This window comes from Callorhinchus milii, unplaced genomic scaffold (genome assembly GCF_018977255.1).
Source record: "Callorhinchus milii isolate IMCB2004 unplaced genomic scaffold, IMCB_Cmil_1.0 Scaffold15, whole genome shotgun sequence".
In the NCBI taxonomy this organism is placed as follows: Eukaryota; Metazoa; Chordata; class Chondrichthyes; order Chimaeriformes; family Callorhinchidae; genus Callorhinchus; species Callorhinchus milii.
In genome coordinates this window covers 16,062,829-16,084,232 of record NW_024704756.1, presented here as the reverse complement: position 1 = coordinate 16,084,232, position 21,404 = coordinate 16,062,829, and the positions used below count along the sequence as shown (strand labels likewise).

The 21,404-nt window shown below is 48.1% G+C and overlaps 2 protein-coding genes across 2 annotated transcripts; one reads left to right on the top strand and one right to left on the bottom strand.

The window, feature by feature from the left end:
• On the bottom strand, positions 1-1,665 carry nxt2 (nuclear transport factor 2-like export factor 2). Its single transcript, XM_007893829.2, has 4 exons — positions 1,608-1,665; positions 1,312-1,477; positions 1,057-1,201; positions 1-524 (listed from the first exon to the last, which is right to left on the bottom strand). The coding sequence occupies exons 2-4, from the start codon at positions 1,330-1,332 to the stop codon at positions 346-348; spliced, it is 345 nt and encodes a 114-aa protein (XP_007892020.1). The 5' UTR covers positions 1,333-1,477; positions 1,608-1,665; the 3' UTR covers positions 1-345.
• A 3,488-nt stretch (positions 1,666-5,153) lies between these two features.
• Positions 5,154-19,845, top strand: LOC103179559 (retinal guanylyl cyclase 2). Its single transcript, XM_042340708.1, is given in 22 exon segments — positions 5,154-5,177; positions 6,830-7,659; positions 8,112-8,413; positions 9,221-9,575; positions 10,157-10,241; positions 10,863-10,963; positions 11,196-11,323; positions 12,037-12,117; positions 12,905-13,081; positions 13,666-13,822; positions 14,035-14,064; positions 14,067-14,183; positions 14,387-14,535; positions 14,732-14,753; positions 14,756-14,894; positions 15,561-15,753; positions 16,095-16,269; positions 16,781-16,879; positions 17,447-17,541; positions 17,999-18,084; positions 18,195-18,279; positions 19,376-19,845. Coding segments are annotated over 21 exon segments (3,327 nt in total). The 5' UTR covers positions 5,154-5,177; positions 6,830-6,914; the 3' UTR covers positions 19,382-19,845.
• Positions 19,846-21,404: the final 1,559 nt, after the last annotated feature.

Here is a 21,404-nt window from a genome sequence, read left to right as displayed (position 1 = left end):
TTTGTCTGTAGTAAATCAGTTTATTGATATCACAATAAAAACTTTACAGGCTTCTCTGGAGGCTGATAACACAGGTTGTGCTTTGGCTCATGTATTTATATGCTGAATGGACACTGGATACCAGTTTTACATGTGATGGTAAAATGCTGTTCAATGGAGCAGGTTTTTCCTCCTCTCTTCCCTTTCCTATTTTCAATCTTCTCAAGACAGACTTTCCGGTCGGTCACAATAAACCCGACGTTCTTTATCCTTCCCCGTCTTTGATTCGCAATTTATTTCTGGCAGAGTCAATCAAATCTGATACAGCACTGATTTTGTTCCCCAACCTTGGTTTCGGATGAAAGATTAACTGGGCCAGTCCTGGAAGCGGAAGCAATCGCTGGCTATTTTCCACACCGTGTTCTGAGGCGTGACCTGCGCCGTCAGCAGGAAATTCTGGTTGAAGTAGCGCTGCTGGTTCCCATCGAACTTCACTGTCCCGCACGTGACCACAAGCACAGTCGTCTGCCCTTGAGTAGCTTGCTCTGCCAAAGAAGGTAAGTGATTTAATGAGCCATTTGCAGTTTTTTTTTCCTTTAACACCCCTGTGTATTTACACACGCATAACTTAATTTTGTAGTAACATAATAATAATCGTTGCATTTCATACAGCGCCTTATCGTGTTGTTGAGACGTCTCAAGGTTCTAACTAGAACGTTGTAAAACGAATCGACTATTTTGTGGGCAAAACGCGGCAGCCAATTGCACACAGTGACGTCCCACAAGCAGTCGTGGATTGAGTGACCAAATTATTATTATTATTTTCAAGATGAGCACTCACGCCACTGACATTTCACCCACTGAGTCAAACCATTATCCCGCAAACCGGCAGCGTAATGCTACACCGTGCGAGCAAGTGTCAGGTCCAACTATTGTGGAGAGGAAAGCACACCAGTCTCCTCAGTCAACGACACGGTTGGATTTTCCAACGACATATTGATTAGCACATCACAGGTCACATTATTCATCCCTCCCACCACCCCCCCCACCCCCGGAGTGAGGGTGTCCAAAACGTACCGTGGACCGGCTGGCAATCCAACATGTTCACTTGGAAATCGCTGGATGGCAGCATCTCGAAGAAATCGGCGAGGGCTCGGTTGCCGGACACGGCATTGCCGTTCCACACTAGGTTGGCTGTGTCCAAGTACAATTTGGTGAGCACCTGACAAAACAAATTAATTCAGCGAACAATATAAAAACACAGAAAAATCGATAATGACCACACTCTGCAGCTTAGTTACATGTAGTAACTTGACTCCGTGCATCACTGACCAGATTCTCGTTCACCAACATCCTCGGAAATTAAACGGATGGATTTTAAAGACACTTTCATCAGCCAGATGGACTCATCGACCTCCTCTCTTCCCCCACACTGAGGAGGAGGCTCTTGAAGTCCATCTGCTGGGATCTGCAGCCGGGCAAGAATGGGGTGCGAAGCCTTGAACGGGAAAGGATATGTGGATGAGCCAGAGTTTAAATCAGGCTGACGAGGGGAGCAAGTGATGGTTAGCGGCAGAGAATTGTTAGTGGAGGGGGTGGGGGGAGAGAGAAGAGTGGGGAGTACTTACTCGCCTCCTCTTGTCTATCGTGTCATAATAAATGTTCACAAACTCTTCGGCTGCCCTGCAGGCCTGGTCTGCGTGGGTTTTGAAGTCCTGCAAATCCAAAGTACAGCATAAAATATGAATAAGATATAACGATAACATAATATTTTATATTGTACATTCCATATCTTGCATTAGAGATTGTACACTGTATATACTATGGATTGCATTGTATAACATATATTGCATTAGATTACACTGTAGATATATTATTGCATTATATTATACAGTATATGTTACATATTCTGGATTGTATTACACGACACTATACATTGTTATGCACATTACAAATATATAATATACTATAATTATACTACTATATACTATATATTACACATTGTATATATTAGTTATAGTATTGATTATATGTATTATATATCTTATTTCATATTAGCTTCCATTCTATACCATATGCTATTAGATCATCTTCCATCTATGCTAATAAAGACGAAATGTCTGTCTCTGTGTCTGTCTGTCCGGCGACGAGGTAGCGACATGATTTAGACCTCATCGGAAAAGTCTTGCAGGGGGGAGCGTCATGGGCATATTTTTTGGGGGAGGGGTGGGAATCTCCTATGGTTGATGAGCTGTGACAACCTCATCACACGTATGGCAGTTGGTCACTCAATCCACGACTGTGTGTAACGTGGTCCCAAGTGGAGCTGCCAACGGGCACTTCTCTCTCGTTCTGTCATATTATGTTCCACCCCTTAAATATTAGATTAGATGATGGATTACATATGATTTCCCATTCTACACAATACATTAGATGAGATGATAGATTATCTACCATTCTAAAGTGTTAGACTAGATTATTGATTACCTCCTGATCTATAGTGTGTGTTATATTATATTGATTACCTCCTGATCTATAGTGTGTGTTATATTAGATTATTGATTACCTCCTGATCTATAGTGTGTGTTATATTATTGATTACCTCCTGATCTATAGTGTGTGTTATATTATATTGATTACCTCCTGATCTATAGTGTGTGTTATATTAGATTATTGATTACCTCCTGATCTATAGTGTGTGTTATATTATATTGATTACCTCCTGATCTATAGTGTGTGTTAGATTAGATTATTGATTACCTCCTGATCTATAGTGTGTGTTATATTATATTGATTACCTCCTGATCTATAGTGTGTGTTATATTATATTGATTACCTCCTGATCTATAGTGTGTGTTATATTATATTGATTACCTCCTGATCTATAGTGTGTGTTATATTAGATTATTGATTACCTCCTGATCTATAGTGTGTGTTAGATTAGATTATTGATTACCTCCTGATCTACAGTGTGTGTTAGAGTAGATCATTAATCACCTCTGTTCTTGTATGACTATGTTCTACGACATTGATTATAAATGGCCTTCCGCGGGAGCCGAGATGAGAGGGTACAGTGGGGGTACGGTCGCGGGGCTTTTAAATGATCGCTATCAGATTATCGATGGTCAATAAAAGTCTCACCAAAGCCCCGGTCAGGGGGCCGCCGCCCGACGCCAGTTCGCCGCCGGCCGCCCTGTCCCTGAGGAGCTGATCAACTCTCCCGGTGTCCGGGGTCCGGGTCTGTGAGTAACTTTGATGCCGTGTGTGTATGTATGTATTTATTTTTGTGTTTGTTTGTTGTGTTTGTTTCTCGGGGGTTTACGGGTCTCTGTGTTTTTCTCGCCTCCCGCGCGCCTCCGCTGCCGACTTCCGCTTCCGGCTGGAGCACCAGCCTAAACGTTCCCCCCCGCCCCCCTCTTCCCCTCCGGCTCCGACCCGAACACTTTGGTTCCGCCCTGTGCACGTGACACTGACCGCACTTGTCCAATTGACCTTATTTTTGGTGGTGGGGGATGGGGGGTGTGGGGTGTGGGGGGTGTGTGGGGGGGTGGGGGGGGGGTGGGGGGTGTGTGGGGGGTGGTGGGGGGGGGGGTGTGGGGGGGGGGGGAGGGGATGGGGTGGGGGGGGTGTGGGGGATGGGGTGTGTGGGGGGGGGGTAGATGGGGGAGTTTTTCTTTTAGGAAAACACGTGCAGATACTTTTCTCTCTGTATTTGTTTTTTCCTCGGTTCCCCACCCCGGACCCGGACGGCCTCCGACAACTTTTTTTTTCTCTCTTGTTGTCAAGCGCGTAGTGACTGTCTGTTTTCTAGGCGAACGTAGAGCGTTTTGCCGACGAGAGACACAGTCACTCCACTTTACAGCAATATCCTGTGGTAGCGCTTTGAGACGTCTCAACAACACGATAAGGCGCTGTATCAAGTGCGAGGATTATTATTGTTAAGCGCAGGATGGCAAGAGTCAAGGCTCAGGGACCCCCCCCACCCCCCCACGGTGTTAAGATACTGCTGGAATTTAACCGGCTGGAAAACACAAAACTAGCCATCAAAAGCATTGTCCGGCAAGCATCAGGGCTTTAGCTTGCAGGGCTAATGGGGGCTGAATGGGAAAGTCCTGTGGAGTCCTGTAGCTCAGTGGTTAGAGCACTCGCTTTGCAAGTGAGAGACCTGAGGTCAATTCCAGGCAGAGGGTGAAACCTTGGGCAAGTTTCCTTACTCCACACAGAGCCTAATAATAATCCCTCCAAAACCAAAACAATAATAAATTGGTCATTTTCAATCTACGACTGTTTGTGGGACATTGCTGTGCGCAATTGGCTGCCGCGTTCGCCCACAAATATACAGTCAATTCACTTTACAGTGTGTTCTGTGAAGCGCTTTGGGACGTCCTCCTGACGTGAAAAGCGCTATATCGAATGCAAGGATTATTATTATTATTATTATAAAGGTCCATGCCCTCAGTGACTGGTCTGCCATTCCAAGTCCTGAAGGTGAGCTGGGCTGGGTTGTCATCAGCGGTGCCCTGGGATACCGCAGACCCGCCAGGCTCAGGAACACGCTGACCAAGATCACCACAGAGTTGGCACGATTGCGACATTCAGTTGCCAAACACGTAACGTTGACGTTGAAGCCAGTTCAGCTCCAAGAGGACCTTGCTTACCTCCTCCACAAAGGAGGATAGTCAGATATTTTACATTGGTGACTCCACACCACCACCTAGTTACTGGAATATCTTTTCTCTGAAAGTTCAATGAGGCACCATGTCCGTGCTAAATTCCTATCATAAAACCAATGCGAATTACCTTGATAGCTTTATCCAATTCTTCACCAGATTAACGTTTAAATAAACGATATAAATAGAACCAATTGTGAAGACTTCTGGGATACACATGCGCAGTGCTGGCCTGATTTGGCTGGGAATCGGGCCAGTCCATTCAATAATACACAAGGCAAAGCCCACCAGTGCTCTCAAGAGTCCATTCTCCGCTTGTAGTTATATAGTTATAATTTCTAAAGATCAAAATTATGTTCGATCGTTGCAAGATGTGCCTGGATTACATGTTAAATGGGATTTACTAAAGTATCTCCAGCTGATTCTCAATGCTACTTTACTGGTACTCAACACCTGGACTCTGCTGTCTCCAGCTGGGAAGCACAACCCAAACCATCTCACGTTGGCCTGTGGATGTCTGGAAGAAAGGTACAAACTTTATAATAATGCTTGCATCTGACATAGTGCCTTATCACATCGTCGAAACATCTCTCAAAGCGCTTCACAGGATTTTACTGTAACATGTAGTGGCTGTATATTTTGTAGGTGAACGAGGCAGACAATTTCGCAAACCGTCATCAGTCATGAAGTGAATGGTCATTTTTTTTTACTGCCGGGGGTGGGTGGGGGTCACCAAGAAAGAAAAAAATCTGCTGGATCTTTAATGTCCACTGGAACAGGCAGATATTTGCATCATTCTGTAAAACTCTCAACATTTGATGTGCATACAATGTAGAAACTCTTTTTTGCGCCTCACCCACCCAAAAAAAACGTTTTGCCATTGAGAGTTCATTTTGTAAACCTATTTTTTCATATTATGGATTATATAAAATTCGATAGCGCTCTCCTCCTTCCTGCCCCCACCTCCGCCAATGCAGGGATTTGACGTGGACAGAAAATTTCAGAATAAATCCGCAGGTCAGGCTGTGTAGGTCGTTGGAAATTATACGTCACTTGAAAGGATTTACCCATCCCCTCGTTCTCGTAAGCATCTATAAACTACATTGTGGGGGAGAGGGAACTGTCCGAAGTGCTGAAATCTCAGAGTTGGTAACTGCCCTGCACAAAAGTCGTTGAAAAATACCTTTAAGATGAACTTATTTTTGATCCGACCAACTACACTGGGCATAGAGGGAGAGACGAGCATCAGGAATGTGCCTTAGTAACACTGCCTGGTGAAAGTGCTTAGCGGGCTTGTGTGATAGGATTTAGTCAGATCAGCCTTCAATGTCTTAGGCCGTGTTGGTTCAAGTGAGAATGCAGCGAAAGTAAAGCCCCTCGTTTCGTCAGCCTTTTTAAAATCAAAACAGTGAGTACGAAATCTACACTCACATAAAGATCAGTTAAAAAGCCAACAGTCAGATCGCGACAGAGAACTTGGTTTAGATTGTTCTCCTGGGTCAAATGATACTGTTGACATACTTACAGAGAGCTAGCTGGGTTTAATGCGATTACAGTTCTGTGTCAGTGATTAGAAAAGTGATAGCTGTGAAGCAATCATCGATTGTGAACTAATTCAAACTGTAACAAAGTTGAGAGTTCGCCTCACGTGAACAAACCTCCAACGTTCTGTTGGTCTCAATAATTGCTCCTCTACCCCATAGCCTCGTGTGTTTAGTTTTATAAAATAAGGGGGGTTCTGTAAGAATGATTAAGCGCAAATATTCTAACCCCATTTAATAAATCATTAGGATAAAATGTGAAACGTTTTCTTATTTGGTGTTTGCCTGTATGATTTTGATGCCTTCAAACTACACAGTCACTACACTTTAGTGTATATCTTGAGCTCCAGATTCATATGCCCTCCCGACATGAAAGGCACTGTATCAAATGCAAAGATTATTATTTTAATTGCGTTAAACAAGAATGAAGTTAAAACATTAACTGTACAGAAACAAATTTTATGAAAATGACGGTGGTGCTCAGCCAAGACTCCAGGGTGTGTGGGGGTGGTGTGGGGGGGGGGGGATATTCAGCTTTAGCCAGCTGGGAAGAATAAAGATGTGCCTTTAGATATTTGTGGAAGTAATGTCTGTCTATCCGTGTCTCTGTCTGTCTGTCCGTCTGTCTGTCATATGCAGGGATCTACCTCAATTCTTTCTGCAAGAGTTTGGATTGAGTTTTAAATGCATCGTTCCTACTGACCCGGACTGCCGAAGGATTGCAATGCTCCTCCATTCCTCTCATTTCCATAGCTTTGTATTGAAATTATCAAACCATCCACGATGGAATGACCCCAAAGACCAGCGATTGTCCCCTTGCACACTATCGTCTTTCCTGCTGTATTGGGTGCTGCTGGCAGTGTTGACTCTTCCTCGCTCTGTACATTGTAGAACATACAAGCTCGGGGTGGTCGGACCTTGGGCGTGTGACCCTCTTTTTGCCAAAGCTCTCCCGAAGGCTGCCGCTCAGCTTGCCGTTGATCGGATCAGAAAGGACTCCTCTCTGGACCTTGGCACTCGCTTCGATTATGTGATACTGAATGAAGACTGCCAAACCTCCAAGGCTTTGTCTGCTTTCCTTCGCTTTTCAGAACTTGCTACTGGGTTTGTCGGCCCTACAAACTCAGGCTACTGCGACGCCGCTTCCTTTCTGGGCAAGAACTGGGACAGGGTCATCTTCTCGTGGGCTTGTGTAAACCACGAGCTGGATGATACCTCCAGTCACCCCACCTTCGTGAGGACCTTGCCCTCGCCCACAAGAGTGCTCCTCAGTGTGATGAAGTACTTCCGATGGGCCCACGTCGCCATCATCTCCTCCGACCAGGACATTTGGGTAGACACGGCCGGCAAGCTGGCCGCTGCCCTCAGGAGCCAGGGCCTGCCTGTGGGAGCCGTGCTGTCGATGGGCAGGGAGCCCAAGACTGTCAGGCAAGCTCTGAGGAAAATAAGGGAAGTTGACAAACTTCGCAGTACGTATGACTCTTTTGGTTCTGATTGAAAACGTTCCCTTTTCGTACGCGTGTAAGGAATCTGTAACCCCTGTGATCAGATGTATTCCAAAGTCTCTAGTTTTTTGTTTAATTTTAAACCCTTACGGCCCTCCCACCCCCCCACAACCTCCCACCCCATCCATCCTGCTCTGGGGTCAACATCCCGCAATTCAGTTAATGTTCAGTCGTTGAAAAACACCCCCTCATTTCTCCCTAACCCCCAACCCATCCCTCTGAAATCCATTTAGAATTCCCGCAAAGTTAACTCCAAGATGTCTTTCCACTACCACCTCCTCCTCCCTTGCTCGGCTGCTGTGTAGCTCACTGAGACGCAATGCTGTGTGAAGGGCGCTATATAAATACCAGTTGTTGTAATGACGTCTCCTCCGCCGGGTTTGCTAACATGACTTTCTCGGCCTCTGTTTTGCCAGTAATAATCATGTGCATGCACTCGGTGCTGATCGGAGGCGAGGAGCAGGGACAGCTGCTGGAGGCCGCCCATGACCTACAGATGACAGAAGGAGGCATCGTGTTTGTGCCCTATGATGCTCTGCTCTACAGCCTCCCCTACAAGAACACCCCTTACCCCGTGCTCGTCAACAACTCCAAGCTACAGAAGGCTTACGATGCAGTGCTGACCATCACCATGGATTCCAAGCAGCTGTCCTTCCGCCAGGCATTGCAGGAGAGCGTGCGAAGGCGAGAACTTGAAACATCAATAAAACCCGAGCAGGTACCCTTTTCCCCAATCGCTTGCGTTTCTTCCTCCCTCTCCAGACGCCTGAACATTCTGCAGGTCTTGGCCTCTGAGCCCGTTTTGCCGTAGACAAAATAATTCCTGAACCGAGTCTTGACCTGAGAACTGGCAAAGGAACCAGAGGGGAACACTTTCAAAAGGGAATTGGATATATACTTGCAAAGAAAAAAATTGTAGGGCGATGGGAAAAGAGTGGGGAAGTGGGTAGTTGAAGTTACGATGCTTGGACTCATTTGAGAAGCAGCTTGCTGCTGTAATGGGAGGAGAGTTGGGTGGATATCCTGGAAAAGTGAGATCCAATGGGCCAAATCACATTGAACCCCCACTTGGGACTTTGAGCTCACAGTCTAGGAGCCAATGCGGTGCTGGAGGGAGCATAGTGTTGTTGGAGGTACTGTCACTGTGAATGAGATGTTAAACCGAGGTCCCGTCTGTGACATTAAAGATCCTGCGGTGCTATTTGAAAACAGAAGGGATTTTCTCTCTCCCGGTGTCCTGGCCGCCAATCCCCCAAATAAAATCTGTCTTTCACTCCATTGCTGTGCGCAGATTGGCTGCCGAGTTCGGCAACAAAAATACACAGTCACTATACTTAATACAAAATCTTGTGAAGCGCTTTTATACGTCCTCCTGACGTGAAAGCTGCAGCATCAAATGTAAGGATTATTATTATTATGATAACCACTCTCTTGTGACTTGTGTAATTAAGTACTGGAATGGCAGCTAGTGCCCGGTGACTCTCGCCATCACCAGAGTGACCGTGTGGTAATTTTTTTCTAACAGGTGTCACCGCTGTTTGGGACGATCTACAACGCAGTCTATTTAGTTGCCAAAGCTCTGGATAACAACAGGAAACACAGAGCCTGGAGCTCGGGCGCCAACATCGCCAAGTACTCCAGAAATGTGGAGTTTAACGGCTTCAACCAGCGCATCTGGACGGACAGGCAGGGGCTCGTGCACAGCGATTACGTCATCCTGGACATGGACGGCAACGGGAACGAGCTGCACTGCAGCCACGTCCTGGACCTGGGGGCTGACCTGATGCGGTTCACGGGCAGAGCCATCCATTACCCCAACGGAGACGCACCCCGGTCAGACCCCGCCTGCTGGTTTAACCGCGGGAGGATCTGCAACGGAGGTAAAGTGGCTCGCGCCGCGTCCCACCTTTTGTTAAGTTTCATTTATTCGCGGAGTCCCCATAGCGTTAGTGGTCAGAGCGCTCGCAAGAGGACCCGAGTTCGATTCCCGGGCAGAGTGAAACCTTAGGCAGGTTTCCTTACTCCACACACACACACACACACACGCCTGTTTGCGTTGCAGTGAGTAGGAACCCGGTTGTTAGTTGATTGGCGGATCGCTTTCCGGGGGGTTAATAATGCCTCAAAATAATAAAAAATAATGCCTCACTCAATTGGTCACTCAGCCCAAACCGTTTGTGGGACGCTGCTGTGCACAATTGGCTGCCACTTTTCGTCCACAAAATACACAGTCAATTCACTTTACACTATATTAAGTGAATCGCTTTTGGATGTCTCAACGACGTAAGAAGGCACTATAATAAATGCACTATTATTAGTATTTCCGCTGTCTACAATAAATAACTGTCCATTAATTTCCAAAGCATTTAATTACCGCTTTATAAAATGCTCCCCTCTATTTGTTGTTTCTTTTGCACCGTTCTTTGTGCTTAACTATTTATGTCACCTCCTACTCTTGCAGGAGTTGATCCACTGATGGTTTTAGCTGTGTCTCTCGGGATCGTACTTGGTGCCCTCATCAGCATAGTGCTCGCTTATTTCATAAGGTAAAACCCCTCTCGGCAAAGATCTCTTCGCGTTACATCTTTCGGGTCTAAAGCCCGAAGAAGTAAGCTCTCACCTCTGAGTCTCAAACACTGTGTCAGGACTTTGAACTCGCAGGCCAGGTTTGCGCTCCAGTGCAGTGCTGGTGGGGAGGAGGGGGCAGCCCTGCATTGCCAGAGGTGCCGTCCTTTGGGTGAGACATTAAACCGAGGTGGGTCTGTGGCCTGTTCTTTAACATCCCATGGCATGTTTCTCCCAGTGTCTTGTCTGATGCTCCTCCAGATAAAATTGGTCACGGCTGTTTGCGCTCAAATTGGTGTTCGCCTACAAAAACACACAGTCACTACACTCAATACCAGTTACTTGCGCAAACATTACAGTGTTATTATCTCTGCCCACCAAATCACAAAGTTTGGTATTTCAGACGAAATAATAGAAAACTGGACGACTTTCACCTGTGATTTTTTTTGCTCCTAATTATTTCTCTCGCTGTCTCTCTCTCTCTGTATCTCTCTCTCCCTCCGTATATCTCTCTCCCTCTGTATGTCTCTCTCTCTCTGTCTCTATCTTGCTCTCTCTATTCTTGCACCGTCTCATTCCTGATGGGCTCGTTTCATTTCCAGGCGCCGAGTAATTCAACTGCGATTGGTCAGAGGCCCGAACAAGATCCTACTGACCATGGACGATGTGACATTCATAAACCCTCAACTCAGCAAAAAGGTTTGTGATGTGACCTGTGGCTCGCAACAGCTGGGATGTCTATAGTGCCTTCTACATGGGGCAGTGTCTCGGAGCACTGTGTTATTAGCAGTAGTCTAGTGGAACCCCATTGTAACGTGCTCTGTTATAACACAGTGCGGGGGGAGGTGAGGGGAGGGAGGGAGCACGGTGGGGAGTGCTTACATTGCAATTCTTACGTTGCTTTTGTTTTGTTGGAAAGAAACTCAGCTTCGAAGACAGTCGGATCGGTGACGGGAGAATGAGCTTCTCTGAGGCCAGGAGCGCGAAGTCTGCCGCGCTATCGTCGTCACTGAAAAGCTTGACCCCCGCCACTTACGAGAACTCCAATGTAGCGATTTACGAGGTGAGGAGGGGGCCGAGGTTTGTTATTGTGGAGTACCGTAGGGTAGTGGTTAGCCCTCTCGCCTCGCAAGCCGGAGGACTCGGGTTCGATTCCCAGGCCGGCGAAACCTTTGGCAAGTTTTCTTACTCCACACACACGAAAATAGGAACCCAGTCGATTGGCGGATCGCTTTGCGGGTAATAATCCCTTAAAAAAATAATTTGGTCACTCAATCCACAACTGTGTGGGGGACGCAGCTGAGCGCAAATGGCTGCCGCATTTCGCCCACAAGTATACAGTCAATTCACTTTACAGTCTATTCTGTGAAGCGCTTTGAGACGTCTCGAAGATGTGAAAAGCGCTATATCAAACGCAGGGAATATTATATCACATTTATTATTATTATACTTCGTTGTTGATGTAGTAGCCGTTACCTGGATCTCACGTGCCCATCGTCTTGTTTGTTTTCCTTCAAAGAGATTTTCCCCCAAAAATGTATTCTCGCTCTCTTTCTCGCTCTTGCTGTTGAATCATTAAAAATGGTCAAAAACGTAACTTCAGAACAACAACAATTTGCATTTGTGTCGCGCCCTTCGCCCAGGTTAGCGTCCTGGAGTGCTTGACAGAGCCTGACTCGGAGCCGGGGAGGAGAGGGAGGTGGGGGAGGTGACTGTAAACATGATTATGTTGCCTCGCTGGTGCGAACCCCCCTCCCTTGTGCTCCTCTCTTGCAGGGGGACTGGGTTTGGCTAAAAAAGTTCCCTTACGGAGATTTCAGAAGAATCAAGCCAGGCACGACGGCGGTGTTTGAGTTGGTGCGTACGGTTGGACAAGGAGGGAAACGAGAGAAAGAGGCTTCCACATTCGCCTCGTGTGCAAATAAATATTATTTGTCCGCATCGAAATTCCGGAAATTCCGGCCGGTTTAGAGCCTCGGAGCCCATTTTGGGGATTGGGATTGAACATGGAACAGTGGAAAGTCATGCAGTCCTGTCTTTATCTTCCCTCCCTCTCTCTCCCTCCCTCCTTTGCTTGCCAGACAGTGCTCTCAATGACAAACTATGCAGTTTTAGCTGGTTAGGCTTCAGCAGTTACCCCTATACGCACACTCTGGGGTACCCCGAGGCTTGGCTCTCACCAACCTGTGCCTAATATTTTCCAGCAGGATGCATCCCTCCAGGGACAGAGGGTGAGAGAGAGAGAGTGCGCATTCCATTCCAACAATCTATCTCCGGGATTTCCATGTCTGGGTGGGATGAATGTTATTCATGAATGGTTTGGAAACTCTTAGGCAACGGTGATGGGTTTCGACGTGTGTCAGACACCCAGCTGACCCCTCCGGCCCCGAAAAAACCTAAAGAGTAGGGACCTCGATTTAGCGTCTCTTCCAAAGGACAGCACTTTGGCTGATGCAGTGCTCGCTTGTCACTCAATGGGAGTGCCAGCTTAGACTATGAGCTCTATTCAGCCTTGTTTGTGTATAGGAATATAGAGGTAATCTGTTTATACCACAGATTCCGCTGACCTCACCCCCCGCAAAATGTGAGCACGTCTTTTCTGTCTCCCACGTGTCTGACTGGCCGCTGTTCTCCGCTGTCCTAGATGAAGGATCTGCGGCAAGAGAATGTGAACCTTTTTCTCGGCTTCTTCTATGACTGCGGGCTGCTGGCCATCGTGACAGAGTTCTGCACCCGCGGGAGCCTCCAGGACCTTCTGAGCAACCAGGACGTGAAGCTGGACTGGATGTTCAAGTCGTCACTTCTGCTGGATCTGATCAAGGTACGAGGTCCGAACCTCCCGTCCACAACACGAACAGTTTACGTTGATACTTGCCCCAAAGTGCTTCACGGGATTTACTGCAAAGTGTAGTGGCTGTGTATTTTGTCGGCAAGTGCGGCAGCCGACTTGAGCACAAAACCTCCCGTGAAAGCCACGACTGATTTTGTCTTGGGTGTGTGGGTGGGGTTTGGAGGGGGCGGTGTTGGTGGTCAGGACAACGCGGAGAAACTCTTCACTTTTCAAATAGTTCCACAGAATCTTTGACGTCCGTCTGAACAGGCATAGAAGGGACCTCGGTTTAACGTCCCTTCCAAAGGATGGCGAGCTATCAGTCATTCTACCCCCTGTAGGAACTCCATCCTACAGTCCCTCTGACTTGCCCCCAGCGCTCCCCAATTTTATCATGCTTTTGGTCACCTCCCACCCCCACCCACCTCCATCCATCCTCTGCAGCCCCGGCTCCCGTCCCCGGCTCGGGTGACCAGCCGGCCACGTGAAACGCTCTGAGACATGAAGCTCACTGTTCAATTGCGAATCGCACTTGCTGGTAAAACGTATCATCCCTTCACAACCTTCACCTCAAGGGCATGAAGTATTTACACCATCGAGATTACGTGCACGGGCGGCTGAAGTCACGGAACTGCGTGGTGGACGGTCGCTTCGTGCTCAAAGTGACGGACTACGGATACATGGAGGTGGTGGAGGCTCAGCGGGTCCCACTGGCGGAGCCGAAAGTAGAAGGTAAATCAATCCCACACCCAACCCCAGTCTGTCACGGCTCCTTGCGTCTCCCATCGGAGATCCACGACAGTGTGCTTCATTACAGGGCTCGCCAACAGAAACGGGGCAGCCAATTGTGCACAGCGGCGGCCCCACAAACAGTGGTGGATTTGAGTGACCTCATTTCTACATCTTTTAAGAAGGTAACAGAACTCGTGCTATTTTTACCCCAGACTTCCTATGGACGGCCCCCGAGATCCTGCGTAAACTGAATCCTTTCACAACGGCACCAAGAAGGGCGACGTGTACAGCTTCTCCATAATCATGCAGGAGGTGGTGGTCCGTGGACCCCCGTACTGCATGTTCGATCTCACAGTTGAAGGTGAGCGTCGCCTCATCACATCGTCGAGACGTCTCAAAGTGTTTCACAGGATTTATTGTAAAGTGAATTGACTATATATATATATATATACATATATATTTTGTGGGTGATTTTATGTATTCACAGTTACTTGTGGATTTGTTTGTTTTGTTTGTTTATTTATCTGCTTGTTTATCTGTTTACTTATTTATGGATGTCCGCAGATATTATTCAGAAGGTAAAGAAGCCGCCTCCTGTGTTCCGACCGAACATTAACCCGGATCACGCTCCCCCCGAGTGCATTCAGCTGATGAGACATTGCTGGACCGAGGTGCCTGAGAGGAGATACAACTTCGAGGAGATCTTTGACCAGGTGACCGGTCTTCATTGGGGCGATGGATGTCTTGTAGGGATTGTGTGTGTGTGTGTGTGTGTATGTGGGGGGGGAGGGTGTAACAATTCCCCCCCTCGTTCTCTGCTCTCTGGAACTCAACCCCCAGAGTCCCTCCGACTCATGCTCTTCCCCCCCCACTTCTCTCTCGTGACCGCCCTGTGTTTGGTCTCCGCAGTTCAAAAACATCAACAAGGGTAAGAAACCAACATCATTGACTCCATGCTGAGGATGCTGGAGCAGTACTCCAGCAACTTGGAGGACCTGATCAGGGAGAGGACCGAGGAGTTAGAGATCGAGAAACAGAAAACAGAGAAGCTGCTAACACAGATGTTACCTCAGTGAGTGAATTGTTTTAGCCCTTTCCATGGGGGGGGGGGGGGCAGGGGTGGGAGAGATGGGAAGGGGACAGACCCATGGGGGAGGGAAAAGGGGAGACGCACTCAAGAGGAGAAAAAATGTGTTTATGAATACCGCAGTGTTGACCCCAAATAAGTGTGTGTGTGTCACCAATCAATGATCAAACAGGTTCCTACTTATTGCTGGTAAACAGAGGCGCGTGGAGCCAGGAGACTTGCCTAAGGTTTCGCCCCGTTTTGTTTGTGGATCTGCAAAAGATTCAAGCCCTCACTCCTCCCCCCCACTTCACACACAAACCAGGAACAGCCACCATTCAATGCTCCGAGTCCCTGTACCACTTGCTGCTTCTCTCAGTTTCGCAGCAACACACAACAATAACTGAAGCATTTGCGTAGAGCCCTTCACGTAGGACAGCGCCTGCCAAGAGGCTGTGCAGTGGTGGGGTCGGACACGAGCGAGGGGGAGAGGGAGAGATGACCTTTGGGGCAGTCGAGGAGATAGGTTTCCAGGTGGAATTTAAAGACGGGGGAGCGAGGTGGGCGGGTGCGAGGCGGAGATGCACGGCTGAGAGTAAAAACAAAAGTGTTTGCTGAGCGTCTGACCACAAGCTCTCCCCCCCCACCCCCCCTCCCACCCCCATTTTTCAGGTCGGTGTCGGAGTCGCTGAAACTGGGCAACACAGTGGAGCCCGAGCACTTTGACCAGGTCTCCCTGTACTTCAGCGATATCGTTGGCTTCACCACGATATCGGCCAACAGCGAGCCTATTGAGGTGGTCGACCTCCTGAACGACCTCTACACGCTGTTTGACGCAGTGCTGGACAATCACGATGTCTACAAGGTAAATGGGGAACAGCTGCTCATCCTCGTTCCAGCGCAGAGAGAAACGAGACCCAGCGCGGGGGACGAGGAGGGTCTGATTTCGCTACTGACCGTTCCCTCACAGCACCCCCGAGCTGGGGGGAGGGAGGGGGAGGTGACCGTAGGCACGGTCGCAGAGGAAGGTCTTCTTCGGGCACGAACTGAAGATGGGGAAGGAAGGGGGCGAGGCAGGTGGTGGGGTGTGGGGGGTGGGCTCGGAGGGAGAGAGTGACAGAGTTTCGAGGCGTAGTGGCTGAAGGCGCAGATCGTGGCAGCCAGTTGCCCGCCTGCTCCTGACTCCCGCCGGCTGTGCTCCCGCAGGTGGAGACGATCGGAGATGCGTACATGGTGGCCTCCGGGCTCCCGACGAGGAACGGCAACCGGCACACGGCCGAGATCGCAAACATGTCGCTGGACATCCTGAGCGCAGTGGGTACCTTTAAAATGAGACATATGCCAGATGTGCCAGTCAGAATCCGCATAGGTCTGCACTCAGGTAAGGGCACACCAACACACACACACACACACCCACACCCACACCAACACACACTCATACACACACACACACACCAACATACACCCACACACACACACACACAAACGCCAACTGGTCCCTACTCTCTGCCAGTCTCCCTCTGCAACGGGGAGTGACACAGACCGGTCAGTGATCACTGGTCAGTCTCCGTCTCCCTCCTTAATAACTCATCGAGTTCTGGACAGCTCAACGTCCCGTTCCCCCCACCCCACCCCCATTGGAAAACCCACAGCACAAACCTCTGAGTTTGCCCCGAAACAGCTATAGGGGTTTGAGAAGTTTAACCTTCACTTTGTCAAAACCTGGTACGCTCCTTTCTGCCCTCCCTCAATCACACCCTTCCCCCTTACCCTCTCCCTCCCCTCCCCCCCCCCCCCCCCCCACCCGACAAATATCTAGACTCAAATCAGCGGCGGAGTGTTTATCTCGTGTCCGCCGCTGACTCTAACAGGAGCTGTGTTCCTTTCTGCAGGACCATGTGTCGCGGGGGTGGTGGGGCTGACCATGCCTCGGTACTGTCTGTTTGGGGACACAGTGACAACGGCTTCCCGTATGGAATCCTCCGGCTTCCGTGAGTAACCGCGACCGATTCTCTGCCTCGTCCACGTTGCGGCACTTCTTCCTGCGGTTCTTGGTCTGAGCTTGTGTGGTGGTGGGGGGGGGTGCGGGGAGGAGAGGAGAGGAGAGGAGGGAATTAAGGGAAATATTAATGGAATAGAGAGGTGTAGGTGAGGGGAATAAGAACGGTGATGGTGGGACTGGGGGTGTTAAGCGCTCTGAGTCGCTATCCTGAGTGATGGGCGCTGTATAGAAGTAAGTTGTTGTTGTTGTGCAACTGTGAATTCGATACATTGGAATATTAAATTCGGAGGGAGCTGAAATTGTTCAGACCGGGCAGACTTCCGGGACCTCCGTAATGCTGAGATTGTGCGTCTTTTTGTCTTTTGACTCAAAGGGTCTTTGACTTGACCGGAGGTTTAAAAGGGGTTATTGGAGAGGGAGGGCAGATAGGTCAGGGGTGCGGTGGGATAGAAAAGGGCATCTTGCAGACACCTTGCCCCCTCCTCTACACAAATATAATTTGTTGTTGTTGTGAAAGTTTGCAACTCTGATGACTTGACGTCTGTTCTCCTTGCAGCTTACCGCATTCAAGTCAACCAAAGTACTGTTAAGATACTTCAAGATCTGAATGAAGGATACAGGCTTCAGTTGAGAGGCAGGGCGGAGCTCAAAGTATGTCCCACGCACTCACTGCTTGCGTAGACCCTTAGAGAGACATCTCCCCCTTCTCCCCCTCATTGCTGCCAAAGGGTCTCGTAGCGTAGTGGTTAGCGCGCTCGCCTCACAAGCAAGAGGACCCGGGTTTGATTCCCGGGCAGGGTGAAACCTTACGCAAGTTTCCTTACCCCACAGGCCTCTGTTTACAGATCGCTTTCCAGAGGTAATAATTCCTCCAAAAATAAATAAGTAAATAAAAATTGGGTCACTCAATCCACGACTGTTTATGGGACACAGTTGTGCGCAATTGGCTGCCGCTTTTCGCCCACAAAAGTCCACTCACAATATATCCTGTGAAGCGCTTTGAGACGTCTCAATGACGTGATATGGCGCGATATCGAATGCAAGGATTATTATGATTAATATGTAAAACTTGCTGCTGGTGATTTTTTTTTTCCTTTTTCTTGAAAAGGGTAAAGCAATAGAAGAAACGTATTGGCTTGTAGGCAAAGATGGTTTCACCAAACCTTTACCGGTTCCTCCACAATATAAGCCGGGGTAAGGAGCGTCAGGTTCTTATCTCTGGGACATTCTCTGCAGCCTCGTGTTTCCCCTCCCGCACCCACCCCCCACACCCTGTTCATCACTGTTCTGTTGTCTCTCCGCAGGCAAACTGCTCATGGTCTGCAGTTGGAAGAGATGGCACCGTACAGAAAAAAAAGAGCGCAAAAGCTTCAAAAAGGAAAAAACGAGGTAATGTTACGCGTTGCAAATGTGTAACGTTACATAATAATAATAATAATAATTTGCGCACAGCAACAGCTCCGCAAACAGCAGTGAAGCGAGTGACCAATTTTATTTGGGGGATTTTTGGTCAAGACACCGGGAGAGAGAAACTCCCTCCTCTTTTCGAACAGTGCCCCGTGACCACCTGAACAAGCACAGACTGGGAGCTCAGTTTAATGTCTCATCCGAAGGACGGCACCTCCGACAATGCAGTGCTCCCCCCACTCTCCCCACAGCACAGCACAGGAGCGCCAGCCTAGGCTGTGAGCTCAGAGACACTGACGTGAGGGCTTGAATCCGCAAAGTTCTGACTCGGAGGCGAGAGTGCGAGCGTGCCAGGCTGACACAGCTTCTGGGAAGAAGAGAGCAGGCATTGGCAGGCAGGGGAGTTGGGGAGGGAGAGGAGGTACTACCTCCAGCTCCGATGGCGCAGTGAGAAAGATGGTTTTCTTTAATACACAAGGGTCCACCTTCTTTGCCTCTAAGTATGTGAGTGTGTCTGTGTTTGTGTGTGCACGAGTGAGTGTGTCAGGTTGTGTGCATGCATGTGTGACTGAATGTGTGTGAGAGCGCTTGTGTATATTCTGTGAGTGAATGCGTGAGTGTGTTTGTGATTGTGTGAAAGTGAGTGAGTGAGGATGTGTGAGTGTCTGCGTGAGTGTGTGTGAGTACGTGTGATACTCATTGAATGTGTGCGTGTCTGAGTGAGTCTGCGTGTGTGAGTGAGTGTGTGTGAGCGTATGTAAGTGTGTTTGTGATTGTGTGTGTGTAAGTGAGTATGTGTGATAATCTGTGAATGTGAGTGAGGGATTGTGAGTGAGTGTGAGTGAGGGATAGTGTGTGAGTGACGGAGGGATTGTGAGTGAGTGTGAGTGAGTAAGTGATCGTGTGTGTATGTGTGGGAGTGAGGGAGAGTGAGTGTGTGCTTGCCCCGACCAATGCACCAACCATTGGATCTCTGCGCTTTCTCCCGGCAGGATGGTGACCCGCGGAAGTTGAGTGCGAGGGACCTTGCCCCAGTTCGGTCAGTCACGGAACACTCTCCCCTCTTGTTCTCTTGCAGCCCTGAAGGCACAAAGAAGTTTCAGTTCAAGAAGACAGTGAAGAAGATCGCACAAGTCAAGCAGGTCCTCTCATACCTCCCAACCACGGAGCATGTGGGCAGATGCCCAGATGGCGACCCAAATCCCCTGCTAAGGAGATAATGAAGTGGCTAAGAAGGACATTGCAGAAGGTTATTTCCTTTAAAGACATTACAGCCGTCGAGGTGGATTACCAAAGCCCATCCCCAGGAAGGAGCTTGTGTGTCACTTGTAATTACCAAAGGACATCCAGGGTAGAACGTTAGCCGCTGTCCCAAAAGGACGTTCCTTTTAAAACACAGTCTCGCTGCACTAAATAAGGAGTTTCTAACTCTACAAACACACGCACCCCACCCACTCGCGCGCCCACAAAAAGACTGTTTTTATGTATTAATTACAAAGACTTTCTAATCCTAGTAATTTAAACTTCAGAACCCTCCACATCCTCCCTCCCTGAAATTGTTACAAGATGTATACACATATATGTGTGTGTATATATATATATATATATTTATATAGAGTCAGCGTTTATCTTTTAAGAATTGTTATCAACTCTAAGCTGTACTGTACAGACCATAAAACGACCGCAAACCCTGACTAAAAGGCCAAGTCGTTCTGTTATTCGAGTTGTTCAAAGTGTTCCGAAATGTGTAACGGCACAGCCAAAAAGAAACCAGATAAACGCAATAAATTACACTAAATCCAACAGGGAAATTGCCAGGTTTACTTCATCTCTGTAAAAAATAAACAAACTTGTATGTATCAGACAGTGTTGTTTCAGATTTCAGATTTATTGTACCTGAGTTTGTTTGATGCTGTGATTCCGTCAAACACTTATTAATAATAATCCTCTCATTTGATATAAATAGCGCCTTATCACAGCGTTGAGACATCTCAAAGCGCTTCACAGAATGCGGATTGACTGTAATTTGTGGGCAAAAACGGCAGCCAATTTCGCACAGCAATGTCCCACAAACAGTAGTATATTGAGAAACCCAAATTTTTTGAGTCATTATTATCCCCGAAAAGTGAATCGCCAATCAACTAACAACCAGGTTCCTACTTACTGTTGGGTAAACAGAGGCGTGTGGGGTAAGGAAAGGCCACTGTATCTCCCCACATCCCTTTAATGTTTTTTTTACTGTTTAACTGCTTATCCAGTTCTCCTTTTGAACGATTCTCTATTGATATCAAACTTTCCATGAACAGTTTTCCCTTTATTTTCAATGTGTAAAAACCCCTTAAAAAAAACAAAGCCAATCTTATGTTGACAGCCGATCTTAATGTGACATTCACTTTCTCGTGAACTTTCAATGGACAAGTTCCCCTGCATCGCTTTTATTGTCCTCTCAAAGCTTCTCATCGACCGTCTCCATCTTGTGGACCAAACAGAAATTGTATGTGCACACAGAACCACACATTAATTCAATACCCTTCCTATTTGATGCAACAGTTTTATGGGTTAGACTCCAGCAGTTACCCCAACACACACTCTGGGGTCCCCAAACCTTGGCTCGGGCCAACCTGCTGCTAATATTCTTCCTAATAAAGTTTCACCCACAAAAATATACAGTCACTTCACTTTACATATATTCTGTGAAGCCCTTCATGACGTCTTGAAGATGTGATAAGGCGCTGTATCTAATGCAAGGATTATTGTACCTTACTTTAAGAGTAATAGCAATGTGGTTGTGTTCTGTGGGTTCACCGCTATGGGCAGAGGTAAGAGAAACTCTGTGATCTTCCAATTGGGGAACTAAAGGAGGAAGCCTCGCTCCATTTGTAGGAGTGTTTGCATGAGGCACAACGTTTCACGGCTGTTTTGCAGGATTTCGGCGTGTGCAAACGGGCTGCCGTGTTCGCCTACCGAACACGCGGTGAAGCCCGTGAAACCCTCCTGACGCGAGTGATGCTGTACCAAGTGCACGGATTGGTTGCTCCCGTGCTGTTGGTGATGTGGAGCAGCCCCATTGCCGAAGGGCAGCTGTTGACATTGACAGGATTGTGAAG

Excerpts from the sequence above, each read along its gene's own strand:
- nxt2 (XM_007893829.2), bottom strand. The coding sequence starts at position 1,332 with ATGTTGGTGAACGAGAATCTG. Across the intron at positions 1,202-1,311 it reads TGTTGGTGAACGAGAATCTG|GTGCTCACCAAATTGTACTT; the intron begins GTCAGTGATGCA and ends TTGTTTTGTCAG. Across the intron at positions 525-1,056 it reads GGATTGCCAGCCGGTCCACG|AGCAAGCTACTCAAGGGCAG; the intron begins GTACGTTTTGGA and ends CTTCTTTGGCAG.